The 21,370-nt window shown below is 47.2% G+C and overlaps 1 protein-coding gene across 1 annotated transcript in view; it reads left to right on the top strand.

Annotated features, from left to right (window-relative positions):
- The window catches only part of wscd2 (WSC domain containing 2), a 254,302-nt gene that overhangs the window by 168,401 nt on the left and 64,531 nt on the right, over window positions 1–21,370 (top strand). Inside the window, exons 4-6 of the mRNA XM_080208075.1 lie at window positions 4,917–5,038; window positions 13,452–13,626; window positions 16,215–16,379. Coding sequence (XP_080064201.1) covers window positions 4,917–5,038; window positions 13,452–13,626; window positions 16,215–16,379 — 462 coding nt within the window. The remainder of the gene's footprint in view (window positions 1–4,916; window positions 5,039–13,451; window positions 13,627–16,214; window positions 16,380–21,370) is intronic.

Raw genomic sequence — 21,370 nt, 5'->3', positions numbered from 1 at the left:
AACTCGGGGAATTTCACAATAACTTCATTGCAGTGTTAATGCCAGCCTTACTTGTGACTAATAATAAATAAATTTTAAACTTAGTATACGTTGAAAAGTATTGTTTCTTGCGCCCTATACAGAAAAATCAAAATGTTCATAGAGAAGCAAAGGAGAGGGTGCAGAATGCAATGTCACAGTCATAGCGAGGGTGTAGAGAAAGATCAACTTAATGCAAGATAGGTCCATTCAAAAGCCTGACAGCAGCAGGAAAGAAGCTATTCTTCAGTTGGTTGGTACATGATTTCAGACTTTTGTATCTTTTTCCCAATGGGAGACGGTGGAAGAGAGAATGTCTGGGATGCGTGGGGTACTTTATTATGCTGGCTGCTTTGCCGAGGCAGCGGGAAGTGTAGAGAGAGTCAGTGGATGGGAGGCTGGTTAGTATTGAAGCAGCTCCGAGTGCAACAGGTTTGCAGAGGACCTGAACATTTTTGTGTTCTGTGTGGTGGCCATTTTGCAATGTTTGTAATGTTCATTCCAATACTTTACAAATAAAGAATATTTTTGCAAAAAATTTATATATTTGGCTAAGATCAAAAATTGAATAAAATGTGAGATCAGATGTAAGGTCCAATCTTGTCAGCTTGAACCTTATTTGCCTCTCTTACGGGGCCTGGTGTCACAGCAGTTAGCACTGCTGCCTCACAGTGCCAAGGACCCGGGTTCGATTCCTGGCTTTGGTGACTGTGCAGAGTCTGCACATTCTCCCCCTGTCTGCTTGGGTTTCCTCTGGGTACCCCGGTTTCCTCCCACAGTCCAAAAGACGTGCTGGTTAGGTGTGTTGGCCATGCTAAATTCTCCCTCAGTGTACCTGAACAGGTGCTGGAGTGTAGCGACTAGGGGATTTTCACAATAACTTCATTGCAGTGTTAATGTAAGCCTATCTGTGACACTAATAAATAAGCTTAACTTAACAACAGGCTACATGAAATTTCGTTCAGCAGCAATATCATAGCTGGGTTATGGAACCTCTTGTCATTTATCTGGGTTAAGTGGCTCATTAACTGTGTGAGAAGTGTTAAAGAGTCATTAGTGCAGGAGTATTGCGGTTTGTTGTCTGTATTTGATGAAGTCCCATTCAGTGAGGGCGTATTCTGTTTTGTTGGTGGGCTGTGTATGATGATGAAAAGTGAGGAATTTAATCGCATTTTCTACAGAGGGGAAAGTGGCTGGGGGGAGTGAGTTTTAACCTGGGTGGGTAGGTGGGCTTGGGCACAGTGAGGTGAGGGTTAAGTGGGCAAACATTCCAAGCGTGTTGGGAATCTGAATCCAGCTCACTAACCTCCAGACTTCAGCACCAAAAGAGAAAACGCTGGAAAATCTCAGCAGGGGCTCGGCAGCATCTGTAAGGAGAGAAAAGCTTTGACAAAGGATCATGCGTTGGGATACAGCTTTGACAAAATGTTATCTGGACTCGAAATGTTAGCTCTTTTCTCTCCTTACAGATGCTGCCAGACCAGCTGAGATTTTCCAGCATTTTCTCTTTTGGTTTCAGATTCTAGCATCCGCAGTAATTTGCTTTTATCCGGACTGCACCGGGAACCTGGCACATTCGCAGGAGGTGGCCTGTCACTTTGAATATGTTAATGAGCCTGCAAGCCTGGGATTTAATCAGCTTTGTGATTTGAACCAGGGCTGGCTGTGGTGAACCGGGTCTGGCTGTGGTGAACCGGGGCTGGCTGTGGTGAACCGGGTCTGGCTGTGGTGAACCGGGGCTGGCTATGGTGAACCGGGGCTGGCTGTGGTGAACTGGGTCTGGAGATGGTGAACCGGGTCTGGCTGTGGTGAACCGGGGCTGGCTATGGTGAACCGGGGCTGGCTGTGGTGAACTGGGTCTGGCTGTGGTGAACTGGGTCTGGCTGTGGTGAACCGGGGCTGGCTGTGGTGAACCGGGGCTGGCTGTGGTGAACTGGGGCTGGCTATGGTGAACCGGGTCTGGCTGTGGTGAACCGGGGCTGGCTGTGGTGAACCGGGGCTGGCTGTGGTGAATTGGGTCTGGCTATGGTGAACCGGGACTGGCTGTGGTGAACTGGGTCTGGCTGTGGTGAACCGGGACTGGCTGTGGTGAACTGGGTCTGGCTGTGGTAAACCAGGTCTGGCTGTGGTGAACCGGGGCTGGCTGTGGTGAACTGGGTCTGGCTATGGTGAACTGAGTCTGGCTGTGGTGAACTGGGTCTGGCTATGGTGAACTGAGTCTGGCTGTGGTGAACTGGGTCTGGCTGTGGTGAACTGGGGCTGGCTGTGGTGAACCGGGGCTGGCTGTGGTGAACTGGGTCTGGCTGTGGTGAACTGGGGCTGGCTGTGGTGAACCGGGTCTGGCTGTGGTGAACCGGGGCTGGCTGTGGTGAACCGGGTCTGGCTGTGGTGAACCGGGTCTGGCTGTGGTGAACCGGGACTGGCTATGGTGAACTGGGTCTGGCTATGGTGAACCGGGGCTGGCTGTGGTGAACTGGGTCTGGCTATGGTGAACCGGGTCTGGCTGTGGTGAACCGGGTCTGGCTGTGGTGAACTGGGTCTGGCTGTGGTGAACTGGGTCTGGCTATGGTGAACCGGGTCTGGCTGTGGTGAACCGGGTCTGGCTATGGTGAACCGGGACTGGCTGTGGTGAACCGGGACTGGCTGTGGTGAACCGGGACTGGCTGTGGTGAACCGGGTCTGGCTGTGGTGAACTGGGTCTGGCTGTGGTGAACCAGGGCTGGCTGTGGTGAACCGGGGCTGGCTGTGGTGAACCGGGACTGGCTATGGTGAACCGGGACTGGCTGTGGTGAACCGGGTCTGGCTGTGGTGAACTGAGTCTGGCTATGGTGAACTGGGTCTGGCTGTGGTGAACTGGGTCTGGCTATGGTGAACCGGGGCTGGCTGTGGTGAACTGGGTCTGGCTATGGTGAACCGGGTCTGGCTGTGGTGAACCGGGACTGGCTGTGGTGAACCGGGTCTGGCTGTGGTGAACTGGGTCTGGCTATGGTGAACCGGGACTGGCTGTGGTGAACCAGGACTGGCTATGGTGAACCGGGACTGGCTATGGTGAACCGGGACTGGCTGTGGTGAACCGGGTCTGGCTGTGGTGAACTGAGTCTGGCTATGGTGAACCGGGTCTGGCTGTGGTGAACTGGGTCTGGCTGTGGTGAACCGGGACTGGCTGTGTTGAACCAAGGTTCGCTGTGGTTCCTCAGGCCTTGGGGAAACTTGCATTTACTGCATGTATTTCAATATCCTGAGGGAAGGGAAAGTAAGTGTCTTTACAGAGGTCTTGTGGGTCAGGTACAGGAGTACATCATCATGAATCACCGAGCCCTTACCCTCCCGCCCCAACCCCATCCTATCTCACTATCACCATCTCAGCATCAGCTCCTCCCCCACCCTCCCTACCTCCCATCACACAAACCTGTTTCCCATCCATTGACCCTGCCTATACTTCCCGCTGCCTTGGAAAAGCAGCCAGTATAATTAAGGACTCCACGCACCCCGGGCATTCTCTCTTCCACCTTCTTCTGTCGGGAAAAAGATCCAGCAGTCTGACGTCACATACCAACCGACTCAAGAACAGCTTCTTCTCTGCTGCCGTCAGACTTTTGAATGGGCCCACCTTATATTAAGCTGATCTTTCTCTACACCTTATCTGTAAGTGCAACACTATATTCTGCACCCTCACCTTTCCATCCCCCCTATGTACTCTGTGAATGGTATGCTTTGCCTGTATAGCGAGCAAGAAACACTATTTTCACTGTGTGTTAATCCATGTGACAATAATAAATCAGATCAAATCACCCACTCAAGATCAACCCTGCCCCTGCCCACTCTACTCCCCCATTGCCACCATAGCATCACCCCTTCCCCTCCCCACCACACCAAGCCCGTCAGTAAATAAAAATTCCCCGAGTACCTCTTGTAAAGTTCGAGCTGACTGATGGCATTGCTTGAATCTTAGAATCCCTACAGTGCAGAAAGAGGCCATTCGGACCATCGAGCCTGCACTGACCCCAATCCCACCCAGGTCCTATTTCCATAACCCCACACATTTACCCTGAAAATCCCCTGACACTAAGGTACAATTTAGCACGACCAATCAACCTAAACTGCACATCTTTGGACTGTGGGAGGAAACCGGAGCACCCGGGGGAAACCCACGCAGACACGGGGAGAATGTGCAAACTTCCCGTAGACAGTGACCGGAGGCTGGAATTGAACCCAGCTCCCTGGCGCTGTGAGGCAACTGTGCTAAAAACTGTGCCACCATGTCACCCCTGGCTGAATACATCATCTGCGAAAACGAACGATATTTTATTAAAAGTCCAAAGTGCAGCAGAAACCGTCACTCCATAATTCTTCGACTTGGCTATTTCCTCACTTGTATTGGCATGTGACCAGCGGGGGAATCGATAATGCTAATGAGGGGACACTCTGCAGTGTGCCCATGCTGTCAAATATAATTTCCAGTGTAATACAAATGACATAAAAGCACAAACGTGGATGTAAAAAAAACAGCTAACGTCAAGAATTTTTGGACAAATGCATCACCTTGGCATTAAGTAAAGCAACACTTTTAAAAAAAGAACTGTTGCATTTTAATGGTAATCACTTAGCTAAAATCTCAGGCTGAAGTGTGGAGGAGTCGCATGGACAGGACCCATTGGAAGACACCCAACTCTCTGACTTCTCCTGCAGAGATCCATCCTTCATGTGTGCCAAACCCGTTGGCAGCACTCTTTAATTTTGCAGATGACTTATGCTGTCGCTGTTATAAGTCCCATTCATCAAACCATACGACGCAAAAGGGATAATGTGTATTCAATACTGAGAGCGCAGCGCAGTGTGTCGGAGGGAGCTTCGTGTATGATTCACCATTTATTTCCCCCTTTGGTTTCTGATTACAGATGGGAGTGCTGTGTTCCGAGGATGCTTTAAAAGGCCTGATAATATCTCCCTCGCCTTGCCGGCAGGCAGCGTCTTGTTGAACATGTCCATAGATAAGTGTGTGGATTTCTGCACTGAGAAGGTAACTGGGATAACGTTAACTGGTTTGCATTTCTGCTTTTAAAATTAAAAAAAAACTTTAAGTAGCTATGATTTTTCAGCCACGATAGAAATGCCAGCATCCATTCTCATCAAAACTGACAGCAACTCCCGTGCCGAAATTCTACAGAATCAGAGCGGGCAAACAATGGAAATGTCTGTTGACCTCAGCAGGAATTTCCGGTCTCGCTCAAGCGGGACTGTAAAATCCCACCCCTGGAGTCTGCACATGCACAGTTAAACTTAAAGATCCAGTTATTTTTTTCTGTTAGTAATTCCTTGTTCATTCACAGGCTGCTCCCTTTGAAAGCCTACGGAAGATAATCAATTAGAAATCACTGAACTGATGAAAGCTTTACCTCTAACATGGCACAGTGGTTAGCACTGCTGCCTCACAGCGCCAGGGAACCCAGTTCAATTCCTGGCTTTGGTAACTGTGCGGAGTTTACATGTTCTCCCGATGACTGCATGAATTTTTTTTTGGGTGCTCCGGTTTCCTCCCACAGTCCACAACACGTACTGGTTAGTTGCATTGGCCATGCTAAATTCTTCCTCGCTGTACCCGAACAGGTGCCAGAGTGTGGCAAGTAGGGGATTTTCACAGTAACTTCACTGCAATGTTAATGTCAGCCTACCTGTGGCACTAACAAATAAATTTTAATATTTGTTAAAAGTGCCCAAAATATATCTTATTGAAATGAAGTTTAATTTAGTTTATAGCAGTGCGTTAAATTATAACTACTGCTGAACAACTTCTCTGGTCCTGAAAAACTAATTTTATATTTCCATTTCTTATTATGATAGAAATTCCATTGTCTTTCAAAAAGGTCATTTATGTTATTTCAGCTTTTGGTGTGTATGTCACAATCTTTAGTTTGTAAAAAAAATTACAAGAAGTGCAAGATAATCAGTGCACCGTACTTCTTGGCTTGCTGTCTCATTGCTTATCATAGCCTATGGCATCACTGCTGCAGAATGCCTGATGATCCCCTTGTCTTGCCTGTGAATTCCAATTTAATGTTGGGGAAAGAGGGATAACCGCACTAGCTGATTGCCAGCTCTTGGTGGGCAGTTTTCTTCAAGGACAGCAGGGGGCAATCTCATTTTGACATTGGCCATAAAATTCAGGCCACTGTCACTTGGCTTGGACTGAGAAGACGCCGTAATCCAGATACCATGGTGCTTACTTTCAATTCACTGGGGGTATATTTGACATTGTGTGATAGCTTAAACCGTCTAAAAATGACAGCTCATTTTATTGAAGCCAGTGAACATAAAATCCAAGGGGTAGAAGCCATCCCATTTCTCCCCACGTAGGAAATACTAAGATTGAGACTGCACTGTCTATCATGAATCATAGAATCCCTACAGTGCAGAAGGAGGCCATTCGGCCCATCAGGTCTGCACCAACTCTCCAACAGATCATCCCACCCAGGCCCTAACCCCATGCATTTACCCCACTAATGTCCCTAACCTACATATCTTGGGACACTAAGGGGCATTTGAACACGGCCAATCCATCTAACTTGCACATCTTGGAGTGTGCAAGGAAATCGGAGCACCCAGTGGAAATCCATGCAGACACGGGGAGAACGTGCAAGCACCACACAGACAGTCGCAAGATGCCGGAATTGAACCCGGGTCTCTGGTACTCTAAGGCAACGGTACCATCCACTGTGCCACCGTGCCATCCATGCAGGTTGGTCAGTTACGTTTGTGCAGAATGCTTTAGCAAGACGGCAGAGGGTGACGATAACCATGTATCACAGAGAGAGGCCTAACTTCAAAAAAGGCAGCTGTAAGGGCCATTCTGAAACTGTGCAACCATCCCTCGGTACGAAGCTGCAAGTGCCAGCCTAGGTTTCAAAACTCTGGAACGAGATTTGAACCAACAACCCTCTGACGCAGGGGACGGAAGTATCACCCACCGAGTCACGGCTGACTGCTCAGTATTAAGTCCTATCGGTGATTAATCAACAAGTCACATCCCGTCCCATCACTAAATTAAACCCCTAAGCCTGTAGATGAAAGAAGCAGGGACAGGTACATGCATGGGAAAGGTTTACAGGGATATGAACCAAACGCAGGCAAATGGGACCAGTTCAGTTTAGAAAACCTGGACGGGTTGGGCCGAGGGGCCTATTTCATAGAATCAGAAAAATCCGACAGTATAAAAAGAGGCCATTTGGCCCATCGAGTCCGTACTGACCAGAATTCCACCATGGCCCTGTTCCCAAATTCCCATAATAGTGGCATAACTGTAAGGTTCATGGTGGGAGATATAGGAGGGATGTCCGAGTTAGATTCTTTACTCACAGAGCAGTTGGGGTGTGGAATAGACTGCCTGCTGTGATAGTGGAGTCAGACACTTTAGGAACTTTCAAACAGTTATTGGATAGGCACATGGAGCGCTCCAGAATTATAGGGAGTGGGATCGCTTGATCTTGGGATTGGGCATAGCTTGGCACAACATTGAGGGCCAAAGGGCCTGTACTGTGCTGTAATGTTCTATGTTCTATGTTCTATCCTCATTTGCCCTAGTTAATCCCCCTGCCGTTAGGGTCAATTTAGCATGGCCAATCAATCTAACCCACACATCTTTGGACTGTGAGGGGAAACCAGAGCACCTGAAGGAAAGGTACGCAGGCACAGGGAGAACATGCGAGCTCCACTCTTTCAGTGGTGTATATCTCTAAGATTCTACGCCCCATAGACATTCTAGAAATCTGTGTGGCATGGATTGCAGTGGGTCAAAGAGTGAAATTAAAGTTCGAGAGAGACTTAATATGTGGTGAAGTCAGAGGGCTTTGCAAAAGAACACAAATTCCGGGATAGTTTGAGCCAATCACTCAAGTGGATGGTGATGAAGTGCTTTTTGATTGACTCAAGGAGCCAATCAATTTAAATGGACCCTAGAATAGTGTTTTTGATTCACTCTGCTCATCAGAGAAGCTGACAGATTATTGTAATGCTAAGCGATGACTGAAAGTGTGGCCCTTGTTCTGTAGCAGACTGAAGTGTATATTATGGGTCATCTAAACTCTTCGGTTCCTGCTCTGCCATAATTTTGAAACAAGTGTGTCAGTGATTCGTAAGTCAAGTCACATTTCTTGGTGAAGGGAAAGAAAGCATCTTGGTCCCTTTTACTCCACACATTGTCCATTGAATCTACAGAAAGAATGGATAGAGGGTTGTGCTGACAAGTCTGGTACATGGAGTTAGTTTGTCTAAAAGGCAGCAGCTGAGAGGCCTAGTGGCCTTATTCCATTTCTAAAAATACTTGTGGCCTTGTTTTAAATCCACTGGGGCATCCCGTTCTCATCTGGTCACATATTTCACGGCCCCGCTTCATTCACCTCCTCAAGCTATTAGATCCCTTGCTTCAGCTGGGCAAACATTGAGACCATGTGGAGACCCCGGTTTTAAAATTCTTATCTTTGTTTCTCAATTCCCTCTATGGCCTTGCCCCCCCCCAAGCCCCCCCTCCACCCACCCGCACCCGCACCCCCACCCCTCTCTTTATCCTCCCCCACCCTGCCAAGTATCTGCCCTTCTCCAATTGGAGCCTCTTGCATCTCCCCGCTTTCCCTCGCCTCGCACTTTTGTTTTTATTTTTCATCGAATCCCTACAGTAGAAAAGGAGGCTGTTCGGCCTCATCGAGTCTGTACTGGCCACAATCCCACCCAGGGCCTATTCCCGGCAACTCCACATATTTACCCTGCTAACCCCCTCGACCCTAATCGAACATGGCCAATCCACTTAAGTAAGAAGTCTCAGTGAGTAAGAAGTAGAAAGGCTGTTGTGAGACTTCTTTGAGTCCAACGCCAGCATCTCTACATCAATCCACCTAACCCGCACACCTTTGAACTGTGGGAGGAAACTGGAGCAAATGCTGACACGGGGAGAACGTGCAAACTCCGCACAAGGCAGTGATCCGAGGCTGGAATTGGACCCGGGTCCCTGGCACTGTGAGGCAGCAGTGCTAACCACTGTGCCACCGTGTCATAAATAGGTTTACGTTAACACTGTGAAAATCCCCTACAGAATAGTATAAACGATCCTCCATGTAACGGTAAATCAGGAGCGGTATAGAATGAATGGCCAGGCCAATGTTGCACCTTTAACACTGTTTGTCACCTAATGTTTAAAATCGATGCCCATGGATTCTAACCTGACTATAGAGCTTTCTGAGTATGACAATCTTACTGCCATGAATATTGCCCTCTGTTGGGCAGCAATGCAATAACGTGATATAATCCAATGATTTGACTGATGTTCAGTGCAGTGTACCTTCAGGATACCCCAGGGGCTGTAGCATAAATTCGGACACAGATCATGATATGATTGCGGTGCCAAGACTGGTTTAGTGCTATGAGGCTTTATACAAGCTAGGGTGCAAAATGGATCTATTTCCCCCCCTCTCGAAAATGAAACGTCTATTTTACTATTCTATATTGTATTGCCATGTACTCTACTTAACAAAGTGTTTAACTTACAAATCTGGCTTCAGTTGATTTCTGTCCTGCAAAAGAAGACAAGTTCAGGGCAGCACGGTAGTCAGCACCGCTGCCTCACAACGCCAGGGATTCTGGTTTAATTGTGGCCTTGGGTCACTCTCTGTGTGGAGTTTGCATGCTTTCCTTGTGCCTGCGTGGGATTCCTCCAGGTGCCCCAGTTTCCTCCCACATTCCAAAGGTGTGCCAATTAGGTGGACTGGCCATGCTAAATTGGCCTTAGTGTCCCAAGATGTGTAGGTTAGATGGATTGGCCAAGGTAAATTACCTCTTGGTGTCCAAAGATGTGCCGGTTAAGTGGATTGGCCGTGCTGAATTGACCTTAGTATCCCAAGATGTGTAGGTTAGGTTGATTGGCCATGCTAAATTGGTCCTTGGTGTCCCAGGATGCATAAGTTCATAGAACCCCTTCAGTGTAGAAGGAGGCCATTTGGCCCATCGAGCCTGCACTAACCACAATCCCACCCAGGCCCTATTCCCGTAACCCCACATATTTACTCTGTTAATCCCCCTGACACCAGGGTTAAATTAGTCTGGCCAATCACCTCACCAGGGTTAAATTAGCCTGGCCAATCAACCTAACCTGCGCATCTTTGGAGTGTGGGAGGAAACCGGGGCACCCGGAGGAAACCCACACAGACAAGGGGGGAGCGTGCAGACTCCGCACGGGCAGTCAGCTGAGGCCAGAATTGACATTAGGGGGATTAGTGGGGTAGATATATGGAGTCATGGGATAGAGTGGGGGTAGGCCTTGGTGGGATGCCCTGTTGGAGAGTCGGTGTGGACTCGATGGGCTGAATGGCCTCCTTCTGCACTGTAGGGATTCTTTGAAGATATAGATGAGTACCTGCACAATTGGATCAAAACGTGGAGTTTCTAAAAGTAATGGCTGCAAAGCCAGGACCATAGAATATTTGAGCACCAATTAAGAGTTGAAAAATGATGAAAGAAGGAAGAGGCCAGTCTGGGGATTAGCCTTCCTTCTCAGACACTCTCTGACCCATAGAGGGGCCCCCAGCCACAGATGCTGCTCCCACAGTGCCAGCCTCCAGCGACCACCAACTCTCTCTGCGACCTGGCTGACTGGATTTAGTATCCCTGACCTCATGTACCTGGTTGTGAGGGAGCACTTCCTTCAATGTAGCCCCAGCTGTGGCGCCACTCCCGGTAGTGTCATTGAGGCTGCCAAGTTCTGATCTACTCCTACAGTTTTGCCCAGACAGATAGATCCTGACAACTGGGCCATCCTATTCGAAAGGAAAGGATTACTGAAGTCTTTCACTCCACCAACCAGCCTCCTGCTTTCTCAACATTTACTCATTGCTCCCTGCACCTCTGACCTACCAGAGAAGATGAAACATACACATTTATGCTACCAGTGTAGATAGGAAAGGAAACAAATTCTATTTACCAAGGCACTGAAACATCTCAGACTACAGCATATTGGGAAACAAGACTGTGTTAACTATCAGTTAGTGATCTGCTCTGATGAAGGGTTATCTTGACTCAATGTTGGCACTATTCTCTGCCGCTGTCAGACCTGCTGAGATTTTCCAGCATTTTCTGTTTCTGGTTCAGACTCCAGCACCCGCAATATTTTGCTGTTATCAAGTAACAAGTCTCACAACGCCAGGTTAAAGTCCAACAGATTTATTTGGACTCATGAGTGGGCAGGAAGATTCACAAACAGCATATATAGACAATTGCCTATATATGCCATGTTTGTGAACCTACCTCTCCACTCACCTGAGGAAGGAGCAGCGCTCTGAAATCTATGATTCCAAATAAACCTGGTGGACTTTAACCTGTGAGACTTCTTACTGAGCCCACCCCAGTCCAACGCCAGCATCTCCGCCTCATTGCTTTTATCAGTTAATGACCAGTCACTTTTCTGCCTGGTGGGATTGTTTAAGGGAATACTGTTGGGGTACTTGGGGGAACTTTCCCTTGATTAGTGCCATGGGGCTCTTACTGCCTGCCAGGCATGTTGGTCTATCTTTCCCATCATGTCCACCAGACATCTCTCTATTTAACTCTGAATACTCCAACCCAACCTCTCCCCTACTCTTTCCTCCCTATCATTGTCTCTTTCTCCCACACTCTGCCCATTTCATTCTTCTCTATCCATTTACTGGTTAACATTTTGCCACTGTAGCTGTGACTGAGAAACACTCTGTAATATCTGACAACAGCCTCCATGCTGATCCAACACCAGTAACACCTTCAGATATTAAGATACCTTTACGATGCTCTGTCAGAGCCAGTGCAAACTCAGTGGGCCAAATGGCTTCCTTTTGCACTGTATGGATTCTACGGATCTCACATTTTAAATGTCAGTGACAGGGACATATTAGAGAATCCAAGGGTTTTCTCTTGAGAGCAAAAAAGGGTTAGCACAATAGTTAACATTGCTTTCCCTCAACGCCAAGGACCCAGGTTCGATTCCTAGCTCGGGTCACTGTCTGTGTGGAGTCTGCACGTTCTCCCCGTGTCTGCATGGGTTTCCTCCTGGTTCCCTGATTTCCTCCCACAGTCTGAAAGGCATTCTGGTTAGGTGAATTGGCCATGCTAAATTTTCCCTCACTGTACCTAAGCAGGTGCTGGAGTGTGGTGACTAGGGAGTTTTCACAGTAACTTCATTGCAGGGTTAATGTAAGCCGTCTTGTGACACTAATAAATATATTTTAAACATTAAGACCTCCCAGTTCATGAAGTGTAATGCCTGATGCTAAGTAGGAAACATGGCAGCCAATTTTGCCCACAGCAAAATCTCATGAACGGCAATGAGGTACACCACAGGTAGCCTGGATTTGGTGTTGGATGGCGATAACTATTGATCAGGACACCTCTCCCACTCTAATACTGTGCAGTCTTTAATATCTGTAAGGGTGTGGGGTGCCGAATGGAAGGATGGGGGGAGGGAAGGGAGTTACAGAAGAGGGGTGTCTCGGTCTAACATCACATCTGAATGACAGCACGTCAGAAGATGCAGCATAGGGAAGGCGATGGCCTAGTGGTATTATCACTAGATTACTAATCCAGAAGCTCAGCTAATGTTCCAGGGACCCAGGTTCAAATCCCGCCACGGCAGATGGTGGAATTTGAATTCAATAAAAAAATCTGGAATTAAGAATCTACTGACGACCACAAAACTATTGTTGATTATCAGAAAAACCCATCTGGTTCATAATGTCCTTTAGGGAAGGAAATCTGCTATCCTCACCTGGTCTGGCCAACATGTGACTCCAGACCCACAGCAATGTAGAATCATGTAACCCCTACAAGTACAGAAGGAGGCCATTTGGCCCATTGAGTCTGTACGGACCACAATCCCACCCAGGCCCTATTCATATAACCCCACACATTTACCCCGCCAATCCCCTGACACTAGAGTCAATTTAGCATGGCCAATTCATTTAACCCGCACTTCTTTGGTCTGTGGGAGGAAATGGAACAAGTGAGGGAAGTCCTTGCAGACACAGGGAGAATGTGCAAACTCCACATAGACAGTGACTGAGGCTGGAATTGAACCTGGGTCCCTGGCGCTGTGAAGCACCAATGCTAACCACTGTGCCACCTGTGTGTTTGACTCTTAAATGCCTTTCTAACTTGGGCAAGCGAGCTATTCAGTTCAAGGACAATGGGGGATGGACAATAAATGCTGGCCCAGCCGATGATGCCTGCATCCCCTGAATGAATAAAAATATCACTAACTCACATGGTGTCCTGTGCAATCAAGGGTTTTAAGTTTGCCTGAAAAAGGATACGTGCCTTTCTGATGACTCTGGGTTTGGTCTGTGCTGTCAGGTTCAGGTGATAGCTCTTTAGTAATGACTGTTTGATCTTGATGTAGATATGCAATGATTTGTTTCTTCTTACAGGAATATACTCTGGCTGTGCTGGCAGGAACTGCCTGCCACTGTGGTTTCCCCACCATGCACTTCACACTGCATGACCCAGAGGATGAGCAGCTGTGTGCACAGAAATGTGCCGGTGAGGAGTATGAAAACTGTGGCAATGGAGAATACTTTGTCGTTTATCAAACGCAGGTACAAGGTATGATTCACATTCTAATATTTGCTGCTTTTTAAAATGACCATGTAACAGATAAGCTGTTTGTTGGAGAGTATGAACAAACTCAGTCTTCCGAGACCATGTAGAGTTTCAACAAAAATGGCTTCATTCAGCATGCATGAGAGAGCAGAATTCGTGGCTATAATTCCAGCTTGTTTCCGAGCTGCTCTGCTAATCATCGGTTCTTACATATTCTTATTTTTTTTAACGTTACAAAGTGCTGCATTTCGATTAGGTCATCAGAATGTTACTTCGAATTGGTCACAGTTCTGTTTTTGATCACGTTGTCCTGATCCATTGTCCTGTGCGCTTTAGCTTTAATCATTTTCTGGATGTATCCTGTCCACCTGTTTACAATATCAAAGCATTGTGTTTGTCAAACTGATTTTGCTGGTATGTTAAGTGTCCCCATCTCCTGGAGACTTGGTTAGTTTTCCAGAGGCATAATGCCTCCTCTACATGTTGTGGAACCTTGGGAAAATATTGATTCTCTTATTGTTGCTGTAACCTCAGAAAGACCTCACTCAAGGTGTGACTGTGTTAGTACTGTCTGGGATGTGGTAATTTGTTATGTATCTGCCCACAGTGCATGTGAATACTTCAGTCAGGCTGTCTGTTTAACCCTTTTCCATTCATTCCTCTCCTACTGCAGCCCACATTCCCTAGGTTTGCCCAACTTCACTGTTGTAGTGATGTTGTTGAAGAGTAAATATTGACCACAACAACAAGCAGAACTCCCCTGTTGCTCTTTGAGTTGAGAGGTCAGACAGGGTTTTAATTTAACACTTTGACTAAAAGACAGCATGTGTAATTTTACTGGCCATTTCCACCATGCTCCCACTGCAGCAAGGTCAGAGAATTTGGCGCTCTCCGTTCACTGCAGCGGGATGGGAAAATCCCATCAGTGTGAATAGTGATAACATTCCAGTCAGCATAGCTGACATTGCAGCTCTCCCCGGGATGCAATGTTGGTCTGGGTTACATGTTCACATTCCTGGAGTGAGACTTGGGCTCATTGCCTCCTAACTCTGGGGCGAAAGTGTTATTGACCCTCAAGCATACATCTTCCCATGGCTGCTCTGTAACTCACCTGCCTTAGCTCCAGGCTCTTCAATGACCTTACCCAAGAAAAATACAGCAACCTTGGCCATCAAAGATTCCATGGACATCCTCCACCTTTTGTGGGAGGGAATTACCTTTAGAGATGTGGGCCGAAAATCTCCCATCTTGCCTGCTGCTGGAATGATAGTGGGTGAGACAGAAAACTCTGCGGACTATTTAAAGATCCATTGAGTTTGGATGGGAATCTCCAGTCTTGGGACGCAAGCAACCAGAAAATCCAACACACGGTATAAAGTGACATGGACTCCACTTTAACTGGGTTACGATGAATACCTTGGCAGATAAACTAACAAGAGCAGTTGATAAGGCTTATGAGGGTTCCAATAATGGTGTAAAATTATTTCCGCTGCTTGATTACATGAGAGTATAAAATTAAAATAATTGCGATAAGAATGTAAAGAGAAGTTAGAAAGAATTTCCTCAGATGGGTGTATTCCCCACCACAAGCCCTTATTGAAACAAAACGTGTAAATTATTCTAAATAGGATTAATTGCTAGAACAGGCAAGAGAAAGATTAAAGTTTATTTATTTATTAGTGTCCCATGTCGGCTTACACTAACACTGCAATGAAGTTAAGGGGAGGCAATGGCCTAGTGGTATTAACACTAGTCTATTAATCCAGAAACTCAGCTAATGTTCTGGGGGACCCGGGTTCGAGTCCCACCACAGCAGATGGTGGAATTTGAATTCAATAAAAAATATCTGGAATTAAGAATCAACACATGACCATGAAACCATTGTCGATTGTCGGAGAAACCCATCTGATTCACTAATGTCCTTCAGGGAAGGAAATCAACCGTCCTTACCCGGTCTGGCCTACATGTGACTCCAGAGCCACAGCAATGTGGTCAACTCTTAACTGCCCTCTGAGTAAGGGCAACTAGGGAAGGGTAATAAATGCTGTCCAACCAGTGACACCCATGCCCCATGAATGAATAAAAAAAAAAGTTAGAGAGAAAATCCCCCAGTCACTGCACTTTGGAGCCTTTTGGGTACAGTGAGGGAGAATTTAGCATGGCCAGCGCACCTAACCAGCATGTTTTTTGGACTGTTGGAGGAAACCGGAGCACCCAGAGAAAACCCACACGGAGACAGGGGGTATATGCAAACCCCACACAGTGACAGTCACCCGAGGCTCGAATTGAACCCGGGACCCTGACACTGTGAGGTAGCAGTGCTAACCACTGAGCCACCATGCTGCCCATGGTTGGAGATTGAGGTTTAGTCATGAACTTAGCCCAGGGTATTGACCCAGCGACAGTGAAGGAATGCAGACATAGGTGCACATCTGGATATCGCGTGACTGGGTCATGTTTCCATACCTCTGCTGCCCTTGTCCTTCTAGATGGCAGAGGCAGTGACAAGAGGCTTGTCAATGGAGCCTTGGTGTGTTGTTGCAGTGTGACCTGTAGCCAGTACACAACTAACACACAGTTATTCCTTCCAGATAACCGTTGCATGGACAGATATTTCCTGCCGGCTCGCTCAAAACGCCTTGTGGCCTTGGCCAGCTTTCCAGGAGCTGGGAACACCTGGGGACGCCACCTCTTGGAGCTCACCACTGGCTATTACACGGGCAGTTACTACTTTGATGGCTCACTCTACAACAAAGGTAGGATCCTTGGCAAAGGAAAATAATCTCAGGGACATCCTTTCTGGGATGCAAATTGAGGTTGTACTCCAAACATTTAAGAGTCTCTTTTTTTTTAATGTAAATTATTGCGGATGCTGGAATCTGAAACTGAAAAAGAAAATGCTGGAAAACCTCAGCAGGTCTGGCAGCAGCTGTAAGGAGAGAAAAGAGCTGACGTTTTGAGTACAGGTAACCCTTGTCCAAAACCTTGGACTTATTGCATTTGACACAGAATCCCCACAGTGCAGAAGGAGGACACCCAGCCCATCGAGACTGCACCGACGTCACCCTCTTCCACTGATGGGATAGATTTGGGGATTCCTGCCGCACTTTCAGAACTTCCAGCCACTTTCCAGGGCAGAGATCAGAAATGATTGGAGTTGGTTGGTAATTCCTGGCCAGGACTTTCCTGTCTTAACGCAGACAGTGGCAGGACGAACGGATTTGGAGAATTCCGTGCTATTGTTTTTCCAGTGAGCCATTTTAAATTGCTGAACAGGAAGCCTGTCCTTATCCTAAATCTGGGAAAATCCAAAATCAGGCATATTCTTGGTCCCAAAGGTGCTGGAATTTGGACTTTTGGATGGTGCACCGAACTAAAACGGGAAGGCAATGGTTTAGAGGTATTATCACTAGTCTGTTAATCCAGAAACTCAACTAACTCAAGGTTGGCGCAGTGGCACAGTGGTTAGCACCGCTGCCCCACAGTGCCAGGGACCTGGGTTCGGTCACTGTCTGTGTGGAGTTTGCCTATTCTCCCTATATCTGTGTGGATTTCCTCCGGGTGCTCTGGTTTTCCTCCCGTAGTCCAAAGATGTGCGGGTTAGATGGACAGCCATGCTAAATTGCCCCCTCGTGTCGGGGGAATTGGGACTGTGGTTGGTACAAACCCGATGGATCGAATTGCACTGTAGGATTCTATGATTCTAATGTTCTGAGGATCCGGGTACAAATCCCAGTACGGCAGCTGGTGGAATTTGAATTCAACAAAAAATATCTGGGATTAAGAATCTACTGATGATCGTGAAACCATTGCCGAGCGTCAGAAAAACCCATTTGATTCACTAGGGAAGGAAATCTGCCGTCCTTACCTGGTCCGGCCTACATGTGACTCCAGAGCCACAGCAACGTGGCTGACTCTCAACTACCCTCAGACAAGGGCAACTAGGGATGGGCAATAAATGCTGAAAGAAATCCCACAACACCAGTTTAAAGTCCAAACAGGTTTACTTGTGGTTAAAGCCACAAGCTTTCGGGACAGCCTGTCCCTTCGTCAGATGGCTGGGAGAACTTCACTTTAAACTGGGGTTGTGGGATTTCTTTCTGTTTTACCCCAGTCCGATGCTGGCATCTCCACATCAATAAATGCTGGCCAGCCAGCAACACCATGTCCCATGAATGAATAAATAAAAAGGTCTATTTTGTTCCTTCTCAGTTATTTGTCAATACATAAGAACATAAGAACTAGGAGCAGGAGTAGGCCATCTGGCCCCTCGAGCCTGCTCCGTCATTCAATAAGATCATGGCTGATCTTTTCGTAGACTCAACTCCATTGACTCGCCTGCTCACCATAACCCTTAATTCCTTTACCGTTCAAAAATCTATATATATCCTTGCCTTGAAAACATTCAATGAGGTAGCCTCAACTGCTTCACTGGGCGGGGAATTCCATAGATTCACAACCCTTTGTGTGAAGAAGTTCCTCCTCAACTCGGTCTGAACTCAACACAGGCATGAAGGGGAAAGGGCTTTTTGAGAGAAATGTTAAGTCACTGACAAGATTCCATATAGCAATGTAAAATAGAATCACAGTGCGTTCAGGCATTCTGAAGATGCCTTCGAGTGAATACAAAGGCAGCGTTCCAGTTCACCTGCTCTGTAGCTCAGTGAATGAAACAGCGCTACAGTGAAATGCCTGTGCAAGCTCCAGCAATACCTTTCCATTCCCTTCGCCCGTACAGAGAGGCAAAGTGTGCCTCAGAGACCCGTAGAAACTAACCTACAGCCATCAAGCTGTGAGATGTTTATTTCCTCTCTCCCCAACTTGGTTCAAGTGCTATTTGTTCAAGGGCGTTCTGACCCAAAACGAGCAGGGAACTGTGTTTGCAATCAATTTCGTATTTCCTCACCTTTGCTCCTTTATCATCAAACCTGTCACAATGGGGGGGAAAAGAAACACATTATTTGCAGGCGCCTGACACTTTATTTGAACGAAACATCATTTTCCTGACACATTACTAGAACTACGACAGTAAACTTCCATTCACACTTTGAAGTGTCGACATCTTTCAAACGTCCCTTATTATTTGTCACTCAGTGACTTTATTTCCATTCGTTTCTGCACAAACTTTTTGTGAATTTTAGCCCTGCCCCCCTCAGTCTTTGCCAGTGTGAAATTAGCTTGCGTTCGAAGATTAATGCTGGAGAGCTTTCTAAACCCACGGCTGCAAACAGCAGGGCCGGTGAGATGGGTAGGGGAAGAGCGGGGTTGATTTTACAGCACTCTCAAAGAGCTGGCCCAGCCAAGATGGGCTGAATGGCCTCTCCTCCTGTGCGATGTGAAGTCCAACAGGATGCCATCCTGTTTATTTTCTGAAAGTTGTTTCCTAGCGCTTGAGAATAACAATTTCCAAGGGCTTGAGAGTAGCAGCTTGCCTCAGGGGCCCCAGGAATCGAATCTTGCAACCCTCCTAGCCTGCCTGGTTCAACACCACACCGAGCAGAGCCTTTAGCGGATCAGCCATTGGTGGGAGCTCAGGAGCAAAGTTAGCCAAAGGCACATGTCAGTCGCGATGAAGGCACGGTGACTGCTCGATCATTACTATCATATCATTCAAACGGGAGCCCAAGCTAATACGTACGTTCCTGAAAATTATGAAAAGTAGTTTATTTATTAGTGTCACACATAAGCTTACATTAACACTGCAATGAAGTTGCTGTGAAAATCCCCTAGTCGCCACACTCCGGTGCCTGTTCGGGTCCATAAGAACATAAGAAATAGGAGCAGGAGTAGGCCATCTAGCCCTTCGAGCCTGCCCCGCCATTCAATAAGATCATGGCTGATCTGAAGTGGATCAGTTCCACTTTCCCGCTTTCTCCCCATAACCCTTAATTCCCCTGTCTATCAGAAATCTATCTACCTGTGACTTAAGTATATTCAACGAGGTAGCCTCCACCACTTCAACGGGCAGAGAATTCCAGAGATTCACCACCCTTTGAATGAAGAAGTTCCTCCTCAACTCCGTTCTAAACTGCCCCTCCCCCCCCTTATCTTGAGGCTGTGCCCTCTAGTTCTGCTATCCTTTCTAAGCGGGAAGAATCTCTCTACCTCTACCCTATCCATCCCCTTCATTATCTTGTAAGTCTCTTGTAAGGGTACATGGAGAGAGAATTCGGTGTGATCAATGCACGTAACCCGCACGTCTTTCAGACTGTGGGAGGAAACCAGAGCACCAGCGGAAGCCCATGCAGACACGGGGAGAATGTGCAGACTCTGCACAGACAGTGATCCAAGCCGGGAATTGAAGCCGGGTCCCTGGCGCTGTGAGGCCGCAGTGCTAACCACTGTGCCGTGTCAGAAGCCAAGTTTTCATCAGTTCAGTGATTTCTAATTGACTGTCTTCCCTGGGCCTTCAAAGGGAGCAGCCTGCGAATGAGCAGGGATTCACTGACAAAAAAAAAACTGGATCTCCAAGTTTAATTGCGCATGTGCAGACTCCAGAGGTGGGATTTTACGAGCTTTATGAGGTTTTATGAGGAAACCCACACAGACACAGGGAGAACAGATGAACTCCAAATAGACAGTGACTGAGTACAGCTGTCAAAACAGAGTGGTCATGTCGCAACTTATTAGACCAGCAATCAATGTTACAAACAACCTCAATGTTGTAAAAGTACGTTTAGATATCTGCTGTCATGACCTTTTTTTTTATTCATTCGTGGGACATGGGCATCGCCGGCTGGGCCACCATTTATTGCCGGTCCCTAATCCACCTTTGAACTGAGTGGGTTGCTGATCCATTCCAGAGGGCAGTTGAGAGTCAACCACATTATATATTTTTTCACTGCCATCATTTCCTGGCTCCTTCTTCCCTTGCTGGCATGTTGAATTCAGGAACAGAAAGACTCAATAGTTCCAAAACACAGGAGTTTCCTGCCCCCTCTCCCACTGCCAGCAGAGGCAGCCCACCATTGGCCAGCAGCAGGATCTTCCAGTCCCGCTGACTGCTATGGAGTTTTGCACACTCTGCGCATTTGCTGCCTGGGAGCCTGCTGCAGGTGATCATGATCGGTGGGACTGGAAAATCCCACCGGCAGGAAGAGTCAGGAAATTGTGGGTTTAGATTGTGCAGTGAAGGGAAGTTATTTCTATTGGCGGAAGGGTTGGTTAAAAGTTTATTTATTAGTCACAAGTAGGCTTACATTAACACTGCAATTAAGTTACTGTGAAAATCCCCTAGTCGCAACACTCTGGCACCTGTTCAGGTTACACTGAGGGAGAATTTAGCATGGACAATGCACCTAACCAGCATGTCTTTCAGAGTGTGGGAGGAATCTGGAGCACCCAGCAACAACCCACGCAGACACGGGGAGAATGTGCAGACTCTGCACACACAGTGACCCAAGCCAGCAATCGAACCCAGGCTCCTGGTGCTGTGAAGCAGCAATGCTAACCACCGTGCTATCGTGCTGCACTAGGAAACAGACTTAAGATAATTAAACAAAAAGCTGGGGGGGAGGGGGAGATTTGTCTTTAACATGATGATTTGTTATGGTCTGGAATGCACTGCCTGAAAGGGCTGGGAAGCTGATTCAGTAATAACCTGAGAAAGTGAATTGAATCTATAGCTGAAAGGGAGGCACTTTGCAGGGATATGGGAAAGAGCAGGAGAGCGTGCCTATTAGATAGCTGTCTCACTGAGCTGATACAGGCTGAAGAACACATTACCTGGCTCACTTTTAGCAATGGG

This window comes from Carcharhinus amblyrhynchos, chromosome 20 (assembly GCF_965287045.1).
Source record: "Carcharhinus amblyrhynchos chromosome 20, sCarAmb.v2.hapA, whole genome shotgun sequence".
NCBI classification, from domain to species: domain Eukaryota; kingdom Metazoa; phylum Chordata; class Chondrichthyes; order Carcharhiniformes; family Carcharhinidae; genus Carcharhinus; species Carcharhinus amblyrhynchos.
This window is presented reverse-complemented; position numbering and strand designations above follow the sequence as displayed.